General features: G+C 39.2%; 2 protein-coding genes and 1 long non-coding RNA gene across 9 annotated transcripts in view; 2 read left to right on the forward strand and 1 right to left on the reverse strand.

Annotated features, from left to right (window-relative positions):
• The first annotated feature begins 256 nt into the window (after positions 1-256).
• LOC123879507 (zinc finger protein 239-like) lies at positions 257-11,141 on the forward strand. Of its 5 annotated transcripts, none has more exons than XM_045927250.1 (3): positions 257-702; positions 1,613-1,663; positions 2,456-4,082. In XM_045927250.1, the coding sequence occupies exons 1-3, from the start codon at positions 426-428 to the stop codon at positions 3,307-3,309; spliced, it is 1,182 nt and encodes a 393-aa protein (XP_045783206.1). In that variant the 5' UTR covers positions 257-425; the 3' UTR covers positions 3,310-4,082. The 5 variants fall into 5 exon arrangements, with proteins under 5 accessions (XP_045783206.1, XP_045783207.1, XP_045783210.1 ...); XM_045927251.1 differs by having other exon boundaries at positions 257-698; positions 1,609-1,663; XM_045927254.1 differs by lacking the exons at positions 1,613-1,663; positions 2,456-4,082 and adding exons at positions 8,848-8,899; positions 10,068-11,141 and having other exon boundaries at positions 258-698.
• On the forward strand, positions 6,234-6,839 carry LOC123879540. The gene is made up of 2 exons (XR_006799027.1): positions 6,234-6,473; positions 6,731-6,839. It is a non-coding gene; the product is annotated as an uncharacterized LOC123879540 (long non-coding RNA).
• A 2,421-nt stretch (positions 11,142-13,562) lies between the features above and the next one.
• The window catches only part of LOC123879487, a 32,210-nt gene continuing 27,515 nt past the window's right edge, over positions 13,563-18,257 (reverse strand). For all 3 annotated transcript variants that reach the window (XM_045927211.1, XM_045927212.1, XM_045927210.1), the window contains 8 exons: positions 17,783-17,897; positions 17,264-17,408; positions 16,744-16,850; positions 16,172-16,311; positions 15,800-15,873; positions 14,956-15,042; positions 14,278-14,360; positions 13,563-14,107 (listed from right to left, as the gene is read on the reverse strand). In XM_045927211.1, the coding sequence (XP_045783167.1) occupies positions 14,289-14,360; positions 14,956-15,042; positions 15,800-15,873; positions 16,172-16,311; positions 16,744-16,850; positions 17,264-17,408; positions 17,783-17,897 (740 nt within the window). In that variant the 3' untranslated portion in view covers positions 13,563-14,107; positions 14,278-14,288. The remainder of the gene's footprint in view (positions 14,108-14,277; positions 14,361-14,955; positions 15,043-15,799; positions 15,874-16,171; positions 16,312-16,743; positions 16,851-17,263; positions 17,409-17,782; positions 17,898-18,257) is intronic.

Below are 18,257 nucleotides of genomic sequence, written 5' to 3' on the forward strand. Positions count from 1 at the left end.
GTCTGTGATGGCGTTTGCTGGCGCGCGTGCTGTGCTTGTTTGGAGTGTTTTTTTTTTTGTTAGAAGTGGCTGGTTTTTGTGTTCTGCTGGTGTTTATTGGTGGGGGAATTGACTGGGAAGCACTCTTGAGGGGCGCCGCGCGTATGTCGGCGGGCGCCGGCGCGGACGAGGTCCATACTTATACATATGGTTTCCCTAACTTGTAAATATTCTACAAACTTGACATTGTCTAATCAGTGTAAAGCCAGACGAGAGAGAAAAAAAAGAACCCTGTCAAATCTTCGTAGCTCTGCAAATCTTTAGATTTCAGAAGCTTTATATTAAGTTATTATTATAAGAATAATTATATTGATTGATCTATAGCCATGCAGAATAAGTGCAAATTGTGTCCATAATCAAGAATAAATTGAACAAAACACATCAAGATGGAGGAACCACTCATAGTCCTCAAGGAGGAAATCGAAGAGCTCGAGATTACTTTTGAACCTGATTGTGAAGATAAGGAATTAACTGTTCCTAAAAAAGAGTTAACCGATACCAGTCCACACCACACTGGAGATTTAGGCCATGAAATTGTTACCATATTCATGCCAATCAAAACAGAAGCTTTAAGTAATGAGTTTGATGAGTCACAGAATGCAATCAAGTCATCTGAAGACAAGGAGGTGTCAGCAGGATGTGTGAGGACACACATTAAAGTGAGTTGGCTGTGTGTTGTGTTTCTATGCTGTCACTTGATGGCAGTGGTGTGGCGGCTAACAGCTAATAACACTAATATAATATTATAAAGGTGAAAGTTTGTATGTGTGTGTGTGTGTGTGTATGTTTGTTACTTCTTCACGCCAAAACCACTGGACGGATTTGGCTGAAATTCAGAATGGAGATAGATAATATCCTGGATTAGCACATAGGCTACTATTTATCCCGGAAAACCAAAGAGTTCTCCCGGGAGTTCGAAAAACCTAAATCCACGCGGACGAAGTCGCGGGCGTCAGCTAGTATTGTATATAAATAAATAAATAAATAAAAGTTTATTCAGCTCACACACAAAGAAAGTACAACTAAAAAAAAAATACAATTCATACAAATTATCTTAAACTTAAATCTAGAAAATACTAATAAAGATCTATATTGTGTCTGTGGGCTAAAAGGGCTCTGCCTCAGCATAATACTGCAGTGTTTGACTACCGCAGCGCTGATTTTCACGCTTAGCCCTGGTGTCATGACCTGACATGGAAACAGTGCATCTGTAGCAGCCATGCAGCATATGATAACTGATAAATGAAATGCCGCTACAAATATTACGTTGTATTACATGAACAATTATTATTTACAATATATGCCTTGGTTATAATTAAAACTGTGGTAGGAAAACGAGGGCCGGAGCTTGATGCTAGACCGAGGCGTTTCGGTCTTGATGATCTGAAGTGAATTGGTTGAATGCGCTGCCCGGGGTTCGTCCAGGCCAGCAAGATATTTTTGAATCGTTCCGAATTCAAATTGTGTTCTCTAAGTGACAGCTGCAAAGTGTATTGCTTTCTTCGCAGCTGCCGGTCTTAAAAGAGGCTGCATGCCTCTACACATCTACATATTATATTGTGTTTTCAGAGAGAGCCTTCTGAAGATGAAGCAAGTTTGCCGGAAGACAGTGCTCAGACACTGGGTAAGTGGAGAGGATATTATACCAAACTAGCCTGAACCGGCTTCACACGAGTGGCTTTGGATTTTCACTTTTTACCTATTCTGCTGAGTCATGTCTATAGTATCTGTAAACTCTAGTGTAAGGTTATTTTTAAAGGATTTGATGTGTCCATAATAATATAAGATTATTTATTTATCTAATAAAGGTAGCTTAGTAAATACTTGACTCATTCATACAATCTGTTGCTGGGAGGCCAACAAGAGTGAGTTTGTATAAATACAAGTGTTTTGAAGGTTTTTATTTTGGTCTCCCTCTGAGATTGCATATTATTATAATATTGCATATTTTCAGTGATTAAATTGTTTATTTTGCCATTAGTTTTTTTTAGATTAAAACTCTTGGACAACCTCTGCACATTGGACCTGTGTATTATTTAAATAATGTCTTCCTTTTCTGACACTTATACTAGGAATACTACTGGTGTGTCTCTTGACTCCATTCACTTATAATATCCATGCCTGTAAGTTTCAGAAACTGATGGTCTTTAAACATTAAAAAATATAACAAATCAGCCCAGCTGTTAAATCAATTTTGACAAAATTTGGTACTGAGATACCTTGCATCTTGGTTATGTACATAGGCTACATGTAATAATATATAGTTTTATTAAGGGTACATTTCTTTTACATTTACAAAAACAACTAAGTTGATTATTCTATTTTTTGTTGGTGTAGATCTAAAACTAAGGCAGAGCGATTTTCCCATAGTAGATGCCTGACAGCCAAAAATAATTGGTGTTCATTACAATTTCAGGTACACCTTCGCCGAAGAAACATACAAGTAAAGACAAAATGGTGTGTCAAACTTTTATGACAGGAAACAGCACCAACCCAAACACATATTACGAATTGCACATTGAATGCACGATGGATAAACTCGAGCAAAATAAACGAGGGAAAAGAAAAACCACCAAACCACGAAGTAAAAAAGCACGAGTTATTCAAACTGATGGTTTAAATGGGACACCATCAAATTGTGGCAATAAGAAGACCCCATCACTGTCCGTCTGTGTGGTTTGCCAGAGAACGTTCCACCGGGAAATTGACTTGGTTAGACATCTCAGGACTCACACTGGCGAGAAACCTTATCCTTGTCAGCATTGCCCGAAGGTGTTCACACAAAAGTGTCATTTGACCATCCACATGAGGACGCACAGTGGTGAAAGACCGTACTCCTGCGTTATGTGCCCCTACAAGTGTTCCGATAAGAGCAACTTGAAAACTCATATGAGAACTCACACGGGTGAAAAACCCTTCTCCTGTCAACATTGCCAGTTCAAATTTTCAAACAAAAGCAACTTAAATCAACACATGAAGATCCATGCGGAGGAAAAGCTGTATTGTTGTCCGACTTGCCAGTACAGGTGCTCCATCCGAAGTTCTTTGACCCAACACATGAGGACTCACACGGGTGAGAAGCCCTTCAGTTGTGCCCTGTGTGACGTGAAATTTACTCGGAGGGATAGCTTGAGTTCGCACATGCGCACCGTCCACACCGATGACAAGCCGTTGTCTTGTCCGCTTTGTGATAAGAAGTTTTCGATAAAAAGTCGTTTAAAAACTCACATGAAGCGCACGCACGGCAATGAAAGTGTACAAAATTTGTGATTCTAATGTTTACATTGTGGGTTATTTCCATTTTTATACGTCTGCGGCAAAGCCGAAAGGAAGGGTTATGATTTTAGCAGTCTATGCATGTATGTTTGTATCCAGATTCTGTGTTTTCCACCGTACCGCCTAAACTACTGCGACGGGGTAGGCCGTCACAGATAGGAAGTAGGAATAAAAGTCCCGGGTGTGGGTCGATCCAGCCTCTGTTGTCTTTTCCACCGCCACACGCCGCAGTTTGAGATAGGTAGTGGCCGAGACTGGCCGCGCAAATGCGGAAGTCCACAGTCCTCTGGGGTGCCGCCAGGTAGGTTCTCGGCAGCGCCCACGGAGGTAGCTCCTTCGCGTCGGGGTAGTTCCGCCGCGCGGAAGACGGCCTGTGTTGGTTATTTCCACGAGGGGTAGTGTCCGTATATTACGTTGTGCCCACGCACTGGAGAGCACAAGAACAAAGTGATTATAATACTTGTTTACGTGTAGTGTTTTTGTAAGAGGAAAACAAACGTCCTGTGCAAGATCCGTTTAGCGAGTGACGAGCGCCCGGGCGGGCGGCGGCGCGCTGCGGAGGCGCTCCAGCCGTCGCTCGCGGTCACGATTTTCATAAATGAGGTGTTAATTGATTTGTTGTGAAGGTCCAGGTGACAATAGGCTACATTGACCTATCGGATGTTACATTGTCTCCTCTTTTGTTTTCCATTTTCATCAATTCAATTTGCTCCCACATATCTTCTCTCACATATCACCTGTATGCAGACAATCCCACTGCAGCACTATAAATTCGCGAATGAAGTCGCTGGCATCAGCTAGTAATTTCATATATTTATAATTTTATCTTGGTGTACAATAAAAAATATTTTACTTTTACATCAAAAAAAAAGGGGAGGTCTGAAAATGTGTTGGTTTGTCCTTCAATTAGGCCCAAGTCCCAACAGGGCTACGGATGGACGTGACATTTTGCATGGGTATACAATGTTTTGTTTTCTTTTTTCTCTACAAAACAAAACAGCAGTGTCAAAATTATTTATTTGTATAAAATATATGTACCTACATAGGATTAAGGTATAGCACCTAATTCAGTAAATAAAGGCTTATATATGGAGTTACTTTTTAACCCCCGACCAAAAAGAGGGGTGTTATTGTGTATCTGCCTGTGGCATCGTAGCTCCTCAACTAATGAACCGATTTCAATTCAGTGTTTGAAAGGTGGCTTGATCGAGAGTGTTCTTAGCTATAATTGAAGAAAATCGGTTTAGCTGTTTGAAAGTTATCAGCTCTTTTCTAGTTACTGTAACCTTCACTTGTAGGGGGTGTTATTTTTTAATTTACACTTGTCATCCAATTACCTACTACCTACTAATTGGCATGTAGTTTAAATTGATATTTATATTATGTAGAATCATTGTTTTCTATTACATATTTATTGTAAAAGTCCTAGGTACCTAATATTATTATGAATTAAATATTTTTTCCTTTGACTTGATTTGTTTTTTAAATCATCATCAACCCATCGCCGCGTCGGCTCACTACTGAACACAGGTCTCCTCTCAGAACGAGAACCGTTTGGCCATCATCCATGGCGAACAACATTCATGGACATGAATTCAAGAATTATAGATTTAAGAATTTACAAAAATCCATAAATGTGTACGTCTACCAATTCGTTATTTTGAATCATAAACTTAATTTGAAAAAGATGCATTTAGGTATTAAGCTACATCCTCTTCGCGAAGGGGAAATTGTATAAAATCCATCCATTTTTTGATCCATAATTTATTTACAATTTTAAATCATGTAATTTTTTAAACCCAAAATACTACAATAATTTTCATGAATACTTTTTTCAATTCATGTCCATGTTGCCATTGGAAAAAAACCGGCCAAGTGCGAGTCAGACGCGCGCACTGAGGGTTCCGTACTCGGGTATTTTTTCCAACATTTTGCACGATAAATCAAAAACCACTATGCATAAAAATAAATAAAAATCTGTTTTAGATTAACGCCGCATGAGTCATGTTTTTTCGTGCGTGCAGCCGGCTCTATCGAATTATAAGACGTCACGTCAAAAAAACACTCCAAAAAGGCAGAGCACGCTCGCCAGCTAACACCAACACAGACGAAGTTCAACTTTGACTATATAATATACATTTATTTACTCTTGTCTCTTTGCTTTCACTGCGCTGCGGCCTGCGCCAAAGAGTACCTATCGTCGCCTCAGTGCTTTTTTGTTCTATCTACCAAATTTTTCGAAAATAACTTTTAATGCGTTATTTGTTACGGCTTAAATTTCAATCCTGCTGTTAGGGAAGATTTTAAACTTTTTCTTTTAAATACAACAAAAAAACTCATTAAATTTTTTTAGTGACACGACACTGCAATGAAAATTTTGTGCTTATTTGTACTATGTCCAGCGTTTGTTTTAAGTCCCACATCGTAAGAGACGTTGAGTTCTTGAGTGTTCTATATCCTTTGAATCGACCAATCACAGACCGCGGTGCCGCGGCGCGCCATGTCCGCCATTTTGTTTTGATTCGTCACTTTGGCTGAGACGTCGGGAGAATAACCTCGTTACTAAGAAATAATTCTAAAATTATATAAATTGTAGTGTTTTTAGTGCATAAATTGTTCTAGATATTGACAAAATATCATGTCTAGAACAGGTTATAAAAGTAGATACGAGCAGAAGCAGCCGCAAATTGAGCAGTAAGTACTTTTTAATTTACACTCAATTGCGTTATGAATTTGCAACAGGGTGTTGATTTTTTTTTTATGACTAAACATGATAAAAAGAAACCTAAGACACCAAGAAATATACAGTCCATTATCTCTACTACGTGCCCTACTTAAGATAAAATCAAATGTTCTAAAACTATTTTTTACACAAATGCAAGATCCCGATTTTTGTCATTTCAGTCTGAAGCTAGAAAATTTGGTTTCCATCAGATACCTTATAAACAAGTCAAATCAATAACATATTCTGAAGAAGAGTGGTATATTATTAAATATCAAACTTCATTTTCTGGAGCAAAAGAGACAATTGACATAAGAAAGAAAAAAAACACTATTTTAAGTGAAATTATCATAAAAGAGGAAAATAAAACACTAACGAAAAAGAAAATTGATGACATTCGGAGCATGTTCAAATATATGCCAGTAGAAGACAAAATGTATATGGAGAGTCTTATTAAAAAAGCTGTACGATGGAAGGACGAAAAAGAAAATATCGATGCGAATAAACTAGCAGATGAAAAAAAATTAAAAAAATAGGAAAATAGCAAAGAAGACACTCAATGAAAGAAATGAAATAATAGGAGGTAAAAACGAGAGCAAAACACTCAATGCAGGAAATAAAACTAAAGGAGGAAAAAATGAAAAGGATATACACACAGAAGTAAATGAAACCAAAGAAGGCAAAAATAAGAAGAAGACATTAAGTGCAGGAAATAAAGCTAAAGAAGAGAAAATTGCGAGGAAGCCTACAAAAGACAAGACAGTAAGAAAAAAATAAAAAATAAGTAGTTCTAAGCAAGCACTGTTTTAAGTAAAGACAGTTATAATAAAAAAATCTTTAATTGCATTTGTTATTTCATGAGCACCTTAAAAAACTATGCGATGTTAACTAACACCGCCAACCTTAAGAAATAAAAGAAAGTTTGTATTAGAAATCCAGTCCCTGATGCTCTTAATCTGTGTGGTAAGCAGTAGTACTATTTTTTAATATTTCTCCAATAATATGAACTTTTTTAAAAAACCGACTAAACTGGACCAAATTGAAATGGTCAGGGTTAAACACGGGAAGCACCAGCTTTCAAATAAAAAAGAATCATCAAAATCAGTTCACCCAGTCAAAATTTATGAGGTAACAAGCATTAAAAAAATACAGACGAATTGAGAACCTCCTCCTTTTTAAAAGTCGGTTGATGAAAAAAAATACGATTGGCAATTCTATTTCAATTAAAGATTGTTTGTTTGTCTTCTTTTTTCAAACTCAAATCACAATTTGAAAGAAATTGTCAAAAAACATCCTGTATATGTATTTGGAACATAGAACAAATAAGCATGCAAAAATGGAACAGTCACTTTGTCCTATCTGTAATAAGGTAATGTTCTAAGTCCACATTCATAATAATATTTGTGCATGTTTGTTCTATCTCCATACAAAACCTGTAAAATAAGCTATAATTAATTATCATCTCTTATGAATGTTGTAGCTGTCAATACATAGGTAACTCATCTATTAAGAAAAACCTTGAAATCTAGAAACTAAAGCTCTTAAAAAGAGATAGGGCAAAAACTCTTCTACTGTAAAATTTACCCAATGGTAGATAAGACAAACAAGCACTGAGGCGACGCTATGTACTTAATCACTACGTTCACTACGTTAGGGCTTGTGGTTAGGGCACTAGACCCTTGTAAAAACGTAGTGATTACCTATATTTTCTTTGGTTTTATAATCCCATGGTGTTGCCACCTCTTATACGGGAGGAAAAAAAAAGTAACTACTCTGTGAAGGCAACTCTAATCTAGTTGTTGTTGTTTATTTTAGTGGCTTTTTGTTGTGCCACACAGCACAATTCACTTCGCCAAAGACGCGAACTCTAATCTAAATGTTGGACTTCGTCTGTGATGGCGTTTGCTGGCGCGCGTGCTATGCTTGTTTGTGAGTGTTTTTTTTTGTTAAGAGTGGATGGTTTTTGTGTTAGTTGGTGTTTTTTGGTGGTGGAACTGACTGGGAAGCGCTCTAAAGGGGCGCCGCGCGTGTGTCGGCGGGCGCCGGCGCAGACGAAGTCCATACTTGTATAAATTCAATAACTTGAAAATATCACAAACTTGACGTTGGCTAATCAGAGTAAAGCCAGATTTAAAGAAAAAAAAAAAATCTAAATGTCATGACTCATGTCAAACGCGTGTCAAAATGCTTTGTTTTTTGGTTTGTTGATGTTCGTTTCTTATTATAATTCGTTTGTAGTTTGTGTCATGCTTGTTTGTTCCAGATTCTGTGTCCGCGTTTTCCTATTTTCAACAATCGACACTGTTCGAGTACAAAGCTTGCTCTCATTTTATTGGCTATCGCAATGAATATAATTTACTACTCTCTCGCTATCACAATTCACAAGCAAGTGCAACTTATTTCTAGTGTAAAAAGTTGAACCAAACACATTAAGATGGAGGGACAACAACCTGTAGTCCCTAAGGAGGAAATGTTTGAAGAGCTAGAGGTTACTTTTGAACCTGGCCGTGAAGATAACAAGGAATTTATTGTGCCTATAGAAGAGCTATCCAATGCTAGTCCACACTTACACACTGCAGATTTAGACCGACAAATTGTCAACATGTGTAAGCCTATCAAAACAGAAACAATTATAAGCAATGAAATTGTAGAGTCACAGAAAGCAATCAAGTCATCGGAAGACAAGGTGTCAGCAGGATGTGTGAGGACACACATTAAAGTGAGTTGGCTGTGTGTTGTGTTTCTATGCTGTCACATGATGGCAGTGGTGTGGCGGCTAACAGCTAATATTGTATGTATTTTGTTTTCAGCAGGAGCCTGAAGATGAAGCAAGTTTGCCGGCAGACAATACTCAAACTCTGGGTAAGTGGAGAGGATATTATACAATACAATACAAATAATTTATTTCCACAAAAGATTAATAACTAAGTACAATTAAATTTACATCTTATTAAATACCTACAATCCTAAGTACCTATAACAAAGTGAACTGTAAGCATATACAATTAGTAAGATAACTTAGTTATTAATACAATTTAGAGTGCTGCAAAATCAAGGACTGGCTATCCTAGCTTGATTTTTATTATATCTGTGTTAAGGATAGCCAGCCCTCTCCCTCAGTTATCTAAAAATAAATAGGGAAATAAAAAAGTAGGGTGCACAGTGTGTGGGTGTGTGTTTGTTGTGAGTTTCTGTGTGTATTTGTGTGTGTGTGTGTGTGTGTGTGTGTGTGTGTGTGTGCGTGTTTGTGTGTGTGTGGGTGTGTGTGTGGGTGTGTGTGTTTGCGCGAGTGTGTGTGCGTGATAGAGAGAGTGTGTGAGCGAGATTATAAGAGAGTGTGTAAATGTGTCAAATTATAACATACTAGTTGACTGGCTAAGTAAAATTATCCTATAGACTTGTATGAATATGATATTCATATTATAAACCTTCCTCATAACATGTTCTGTGATTGTGAACACCATACAGATATCCACTAGAAGTTAAGGCACACTAAGTTATTCTGTAAGTACCAAGTTAATAATAGCAACAATTTAATCTATGTGTTGTTTTTTAAAAATCCCATAGGATCTGTTTGATTTTCCAGGAAAAAAGTAGCTTATATTTTTCCCCAGGATGCAAGCTATCACTATACTAGTAAAAATCAGTTAAACAGATGGGCCATTAAAAGCTAGATAATGGACAGACAGAGATTATAATATTAAGTTGTATGGATTTTCAACATCTCTTCTTTAAATAAATAGTATAAGACATAGTTGTGACTGGTATTAGTCTGTGAAGGCGCACTAAACGGGTCTAATAGTGAAACTCAAATTTTTCGGTTTTTCTTGACTAATAGGACAAAGTAGGCTTATGGCATTATTATCTCCACAGGTTTATATAAAAATCTTTACTTGAAAGTGTTCAGTTTAAGAAATTAGTCATATTAGTAAGACAAGTTTGACATGAGCTACTCACAAATAAGTCAATACTTTGACTAATTTCTACTGAAAATGAAATTCATTGATAATGTAAAAGTTGTTCCTTTCAGGCGCTCGTGTGCGGAAGCGACGTGCGCAGCCGCAACGCTACAGAGCTACTGAGAAACTGAAACATTACTGCTGCAATGTTTGCAACAAAACTTGTAAATCCAAAAGTATTTTGCTCGTGCACATGAGGACTCACACTGGCGAGAGACCCTACACTTGTGACCTTTGTCTTGTCCAATTTTCACAAAAAGGTCATTTAGATGTTCACAGAAAGTCACACACTGGTGAGAAACCCCATTCCTGTGACTTATGTGGGGTCACGTGTTCACGAAAAAGTAGTTTAACTATTCACATGAGGACTCACACTGGAGAGAAGCCCCACTCCTGTGATGTATGTCACACCAAGTTTACACAAAAAGGTAGTTTGAACGCTCACATGAGGACTCACACTGGTGACAAGCCTTACGCTTGCGGCCAGTGTCAGGCCAGATTTGCACAAAGGAGTAGTTTAAACGCCCACATGACCACTCACTCTGGGGTGAAACCCCATTCTTGTGACGTATGTCAGTCCAGTTTTGCACGAAAAGATCAATTATATGTTCACATGATGTGTCACACTGGTGTGAAACCTCATTGTTGTGAGTTGTGTGACGCCACGTTTGCCCAAAAATCGCATTTACATGTTCACATGAGAAAACACTGGAAACAAACGTAGTATTCCTGTGACTTATGTCGGCGGTGATTTTCTCGGCTCAAATTCATGGATAGCTGTATTTTAAGTACTTATATTGTAAGTTATTGTTTTTTCTCACTGTATGTTATGCTGTTGCTGTGTTTTATTCGGTGTACCGTGTTTGCGCTTTGGTTCCAATGCGCATTGGGTCCAAGGTGCTTTGGGTCCAAATAAAAGAATATTTATTTATTTATTCCTGTGACATGTCAGGTCACATTTTCACATTAAAGTACTAAGTATAAGTAGTTTATCTGTTCCGTGAGGACTCAGACAGGCGAGAAACTCTTTTCATGCGATATCTGTGAGAACTTTACGCAAAAATGAATTATCAAATTAGAATAAGTGACAGATATGATGTACCTACTTAAAACTTACCGGATTAATAAATTGAATGCAGAAATTCCATTTTGTTTCATTTACTTTCATCCACCCTACACCCATTGTGCACCACGGTTTCGGATTTATTCCTGTTCTTGTGCTATAAGACCTACCTACCTGCCTACCTGCCCCTGTTTCTAGGTCAACGGGAAGTACCTTACCCTGTAGGTTTTCTTGACAGACACGACGGACGGACAGACAACGAAGTGATCCTATAAGGGTTCCTTTTTTCGTTTTGAGGTACGAAACTCTAAAAAGGGCAATACACGGAATTTATAATTTAAAAAACCAAGCGATTCTCTTCGAGACCAATAGCCTCACAATATCACTAATTGCGTATCAAAAAACCTGACGTGTATAGGGAGCTTTAGTGGTGATCCTAAGTATTAGTACAGCAACTAATATCTAAAGTTAGTGCTTTATTTGCCTCAATGTATACCTAAATATACACCACCCATCACATCACACTTCACACTAATATTATAAAGGCGAAAGTTTGTATGTGTGTGTGTGTATGTTTGTTACTCCTGCACGCAAAAACTACTGGACGGATTGGGCTGAAATTTAGAATGGAGATAGATTATACTCTGGATTAGCACATAGGCTACTTTTTATCCCGGAAAATCAAAGAGTTCCCGCGGGATTTTTAAAAAACTACATCCACGCGAACGAAGTCGCGGGCATCAGTTAGTAGATAATATAATACCTGAGTCCACCTCGTGAGTGGCTCCAGCTTTTCACTCATGATTCGACAATGTCTGTGACTCATTGGTACGTATATCGCAGGGAAATGGTATAAGGACTCCCCTGATAAAGTCAGTGATTTGGTCAAACCCCTAAGCTGTTTTACTGGTAAGGTGAGTCTGCCGTTGATTATAGCAGACTAAGGGATGACACCCACGCTCTGGGGCATATCTTGTTCATCGCCATTCAGAGTGGCTTAGATGTTTGACGACATCCCTGGTAAGCGCTTTGCTCTTATAAATCGGTGGTTCCGGGTTGGCTTCCCGGCAGGAGCAATTTATATTTTCTAAATTGTCTCTGATTTGGTCTAGTGACAGGCCGGGGTTAAACCAGATCCCTAAGGGCTATGACCAAACCCGAATTTTACGATTTCCCTGTGATATATTATAATAATGCTGTTATACACTTGTCTTGTGTACTTCAAATGTCTCCCGCGTAGCGTAGTTGACACTTGGCTACTCTTAATTTACTACAGTTGGCTACAAAGCCCAAAGTTCGGTCAGAAAGGTCATTATGTACATAAATAAAATAGGGTAGCAAATAAAATCATTATTTTATTAATTTATATACAATAATATTACGTAATAATCAAATAAAACTAACATAATTAATTGTTATTTCATTAATAAACTATTTCAATATCATATAATAATAATAATAATTAATATTATTGGCACATTAAGCAATATCACTAATAATTTATTTAACAAAAAACAAGAAAACAAAAACGCTATTACTATGTGTTTCAATTGAGAAGGCCATCCAAGTTATTTCTTCATGTCACTTCAATTATTGGACATAAATGGGTGTGGTTATACTTTATCCACGGAAAGAATTTAGTATAATAGGGCATTCATTGTCTTTCACGTAAACCCATACAAATGAGAGACAAAAATCTCAGTTGGTGTTAACCATTTTGAGTTACCAACCAATCACAAATCAAACTATGTTTTTGAAATGAATTACGAATGTTTTTTGAAAACATTTTCGAATTGAATTTCGAATGTTTTTACCCGACTGCGGCAAAGCCAAAAGGAAGGGTTATGATTTAAGCAGTCTATGTATGTATATATGTTTGTATCTAGGTTCTGTGTGTTCCACCGTAGCGCCTAAACTACTGGGCCGATTTTGATGAATGAGGTGTCAATTGATTCGTTGTAAAGATTCGGGTGCATAGGCTACATTTTATACGAAAAAATATCCTAACGGATATTACATTACAAAAGTGAAGGTCTCCAAAATTTTTTTTTTGCCATTGTATCCAGTGGGATGTCAAATGAAAGAGGAGAAAACTCAAAGAGGACAAAAAACAATTTTACTATATATTTCAGCGTTTATTAAGACGATCGCAGTCGGGTTTAGTTTTCAACTTCATCTGTCTACCAACCAATCTCCTTTGTGCCTCCCTCAAGCTAATCGACACTGGCGAAGTGCGTTGTGCTGGGCTGGCACGACAAAAAAAACCACCAAACAAGAAAAGAAGGAGAAGGGTAAACCAGGACTTCGTCTGTGTCGGTGTTAGCTGGCGGGCGTGCTCTGCCTTTTTGGAGTGTTTTTTTGTTAAAACTATCTGGAAAGCGCTCTAAAGGGGCGCCGCGTGTATGTCGGCGGGCGCCGGCACAGACGAAGTCCATACTTATATTACATATAGTTTATCTTGTAAATAACTAAAAACTTGACATTAGCTAATCTTTGTAAAGCCAGACGAGAGAAAAAAAAAAGAAGTGTAAACCGTACTTTTGCAACGACACGGAGCGAATATGGCGAATGAGTTCTCCAAATGTATGCATTATATTATAACTATATGTATACTAGGATATGACATGAGAATGACACGAGTGTGACTTTGTCATACATATATTTTGAGTTTGTCATAAAGATATGTGAGTTTGTAGTGGGTTGAGTGAAAGTGTCAGGATTATTGTGTTTTACAGGCGTACTATGAATGAGTGTGTCATGTAGCTAGCTTTAGTTTTAAGTTAAAGTAACTAATTATCACCACTACATCATTGTTAGAAAATCAGAAAGTGTGCAATAGTACCCAATTTGAATAAATGACTTTGATTTTGACTTTGATATGAGATTTCCGCAGGTGTATCGTGACTTTGTCACACGGGTATCATTTTGTGTTGAGTTGAGTGTGATACAATTAATGTGTTTCATTCATAAGATCATGAGTTTGTCATAATGTATCATGAGCTTATCATTAGCGTCATGAGTTTGTCACGATTGTGTCATGAGTTTATCGCGTGTTGAGTTGAGTGTGACAAAATTAATATGTTTCATTCATAAGATCATGACTTAGTCAGAATGTAGAGTATCATGAGTTTGAAACAATGTATCATGAGTTTGTCACAATGTATCATGAGTTTGTCAAATTATATCATGAGTTTGTTTTGAATACATGATGAATTCGCACGGGTGTGTTTTATAAGTCTGTTTCCGAAGCTGGTGTGTCGAGCCAGTGTCTCTCCCGATGCCGCCGGCGCCCGCAGTCGTTCTGTATGACAAACAAACACATATTTAGGTTACACTTCATACAAGCTTCTCCAAACAAACGTATTAAGTACTATTATTCTATTATTTGGTGTTCTAGATCTTTTTTAGGGTTTCGTACCTAAAAGGAACCCTTATAGGATCACTTCATTGTCTGTCTGTCTGTCTGTCCGTCTGGTCTGTCGTGTCTGTCAAGAAAACCTATAGGGTACTTCACTTTGAGCTAGAATCATGAAATTTAGAAGGAAGGTAGGTCTTATAGCACAAGTAAAGGAAAAAATCCGAAAACCGTAAATTTTTGGTTCCTAGCGCTTAGTTGCAATCAGACTTGCTGGTAAGTTATGATGGAGTCCAAGATGAAAGCGAGGTTACCTAGAAGGGGTATGGCAGTTTTCAATAAACCCCTTTGGTTTCTACACGGCATCGTACTGGAACGCTAAATCGCTTGGCGACACGACTTTGCCAGTAGGGTTGTAACTGGCCACTCCCAAAGCCTTCCACCAGACCAGACTTCTCACTCGTGTCAGAAATCAAACCCGGGACCACCCACTAACAAGACCACAGCACTTACCACTGTGCCAGGGAGGTAATCAACTTACCTCGCTATGTCTCGCGGGTTTGCTCTTCTCCTTCAACAACGCCGCCGCTCGCTCCATAGCCGCCGCTTCCTTAGCGACCAACAACTCCTGTGACAAACAAACAAAACATGTATATAATATGTATACACGTGAAAGTAAAACCTCTTTTGGTTTTTCAAAAAAATAAAGTGCGCAAAAGCACAGTCGCAAATTAAAAAGTACATACTTTAGTGTTATGATAGTATAGAACCCTTCATCTGCGAGTTCGATTCGACTTTTTTTCTTCAAACCCCTATTTTTTGTAAAGGGTTGAATTTTCAAAAATCCTTTCTTAGCGAATGGTCTGCATCATGATAGCTATCTGCATTTGACATGCCCGATCCGTCCAGTAGTTTAAGTTGTGCGTTGATATGTCAGTCAGTCAGTTAGCTTTTCCTTTTTAACCCCCGACCCAAAAAGAGGGGTGTTATAAGTTTGAAGTGTGTATCTGTGTGTCTGTGTATCTGTGTATCTGTGTATCTGTCTGTGGCATAGTAGCGCCTAAACGAATGAACCGATTTTAATTTACTTTTTTTTTGTTTGAAAGGTGGCTTGATCGAGAGTGTTCTTAGCTATAATCCAAAAAAATTGGTGCAACCGATTAAGAGTTATCAGCTCTTTTCTAGTTTTCTTGTAGAAAAGAAGGTTACATAACCGTTAGGTTCATAATATTATGTCAATTGACAAAATATGTCAAGCTGTCATGATGGACGTTGCCTTGATACATAATTATTTATTTGAAAAAATGATGTTTTGGAAAACTCAGATACTTTGTCGGGGGTGTTATAAATTTTTAATTTACACTTGTGTATATTTAGTCAGTTACCTGCATGGTGACGGCCGCCTCCATCTCCTCCATACTGACGGTGTCGGAGCAGCGAGAGTCAGCCTCTTCCATGTCTGCGGAAAACGAACGCAGGTGATAGTACTGATGATTACTGAGACCACAATAACGCAAAAAATATTTTAAAAAACCTATCCTGTTTTTAGGGTTCCGTACCTCAAAGGTAAAACGGAATCCTTATAGGATCACTTTGTTGTCTGTCTGTCTGTCCATCCGTCCGTCCGTCCGGCCGTCGCACGTCGGTGCGCCGGTTTTTTAAAGTTTGCAATGTGTAAATAAAACATCGGACAGAAACTAGAGGTTAGTGAACATTGCGTAAATAGGTGGCACGGGTTCTCGTGCAGCTATGCATACCGTGTGGAGAGTAGAAAGAAGGCGGGGGGCGAAGCTCCCTCAGCGCGACGGTGTCTCGCTTGAGGCGCGCGGCGTGCGCTCGGAGCCGAGACTCGCACTCAGGGCTCCAGGGCTCCAAGTCCTTGTCCGATTCGCTGTTCCTGCAATAATTATGTTACAGTCAAAACTCCTAGTACATTACTATCCAGGCCGGAAATAAAGCAATTTATGGCCGAGTAATATTGGAAGGACTCGATGAAGCCGAGGACCAAGTGGGCTACACTTGGGAACTACACTTGTGAACTGCGCGTGGGAACTACACGTGGGATTAGTCGGGAGTTCGATCCCGGGCACGCACCTTTAAGTTATGTGCGTTTTAAGCAATTAAATATCACTAATTGCTTTAGCGGTAAAGGAAAACATCGTGAGGAAACCGGCATGCCTGAGAGTTCTCCATGTTTTCAAGGGCGTGTGAAGTCTGCCAATCCGCATTGGGCATCGTGACAGACTATGACCTAAGCCCTTCTCACTCTGAGAAGAGACCCGTGCTCAGTAGTGGGCCGGCAATGGGTTGTAGAGAAGCGAGTACTCACTGGTGGTGGTTGTGCCAGGGCCCCGGGGAGAGCAGGGCTTCGCCCCACGCGGGCGCCGCCTCCAGCCGCCGCAGGAGCCGGCAAGCGACCGCCTCCGCCGCGCCGCGCTGGAAACGGAGATAATTACAACACAAAAATTAAAATTAATTTCAGTGCTCCGCAGAAAATATTGTACATCGAACATTAGAAAGAGATAATGGTGTCATTGAGACCGACGAAACGTCACATAGGTATGAGTGACAGAGACAACGCTCCACGAAGCCGAAATCTCTTTCTAAAGTTCGATGTACAATATTTCCTGCCGGCACTGCACATCGGTAAGAAAGGCATTCCGAGGTAGATGCATTTGACGATTCAAAAGTACTTTTAGTAAAGTTTAATTGAATAAAAAATGCTTCAATTCTAGCGTATTCAATTTTTTTCAAGTGAAAGACAGAAGGGTTGGACGATTTTGGGATGGGTAAAAACTTCAAGGTCGCGTCAGCTACATGCTGATTATCGGTTATTGTTTGTCGCTCACTTCGCTCTCAGTCCGCTGGTTGTCGCTCTGCGTCTCGGCCAAGGCCAGCAACACGTCGTACGTTTCCAGCGCTCGGTCCGCAGCCCTCAAAGCGCTGCACAGCGCCACTGACGACGACTCTTGTACCGCGCATGCGCATGATAACCTGAAATATTATAACGGGTGAGGAACTGGCGAACAATATGGTATTGTTACACTTGTGATCAAAATACTTCCTTCTTTAGTTTTTTTAGCCCACTGAATGCAAATCTGAACTAATTTCTAAGCAAAACAGCCTAAACTTGTGTTGAAATTGAATCCAAGATTCATGGTTTCGCTCAAAACGGTACAATTGCAGTGGTTTCAACGAGAATTGAACCCCAAATACGCGTACAACGGCCAACGTCTTAACCACTAAGCCAGGGGTTGGCAAATTTTTTTTTTTTCGTTTCGAATATGTCCATCTGCCATCGGCCCTCCGGCCATAATCAGATTTGGGGAGTTGTGAAGAACAATAGAATGAACACATTTTACTGTTACCTGTGCGCGGTGTCCACGGCCTGCGCGAGCGCACAGTCGAGCACGCGGCAGTCGGCCGCGAGTCGCAGGCATCGGGCGCGCCACACCGCCGCCGCCGCCGACTGCACCGATTCATCTGTAACAAATTAACCGATTAAGATACAAAACACACTTTTTACTCGACTATGGCAAAACGAAAAGATTCAAGTTTCATAGTATAGTAAGTTTTTATTATAGCCTACCTCTGAAATTTTGGTCACCGAGGCTACTGCAGTATAGTATTGTAATTGAAGATAAATGTGGTGCCATCTAGTGAAATCTTTGTTGCGTTCTGACTTAGGTTTGTATAGCGTGACTTTAGGGCTCTTTCTATGAGTGTGAGAAGCGCCATTTGTTGTCGAGTGTGGTGACCGCCACAATACTGTCTCGGTCGCAAGGAGGTCCGTTCTCGAGACCCGTACAGACTGAAGCCTGTCGAGAAGACACCTCAACAAAA

This window comes from Maniola jurtina, chromosome 28 (assembly GCF_905333055.1).
Source record: "Maniola jurtina chromosome 28, ilManJurt1.1, whole genome shotgun sequence".
Classification (NCBI taxonomy): domain Eukaryota; kingdom Metazoa; phylum Arthropoda; class Insecta; order Lepidoptera; family Nymphalidae; genus Maniola; species Maniola jurtina.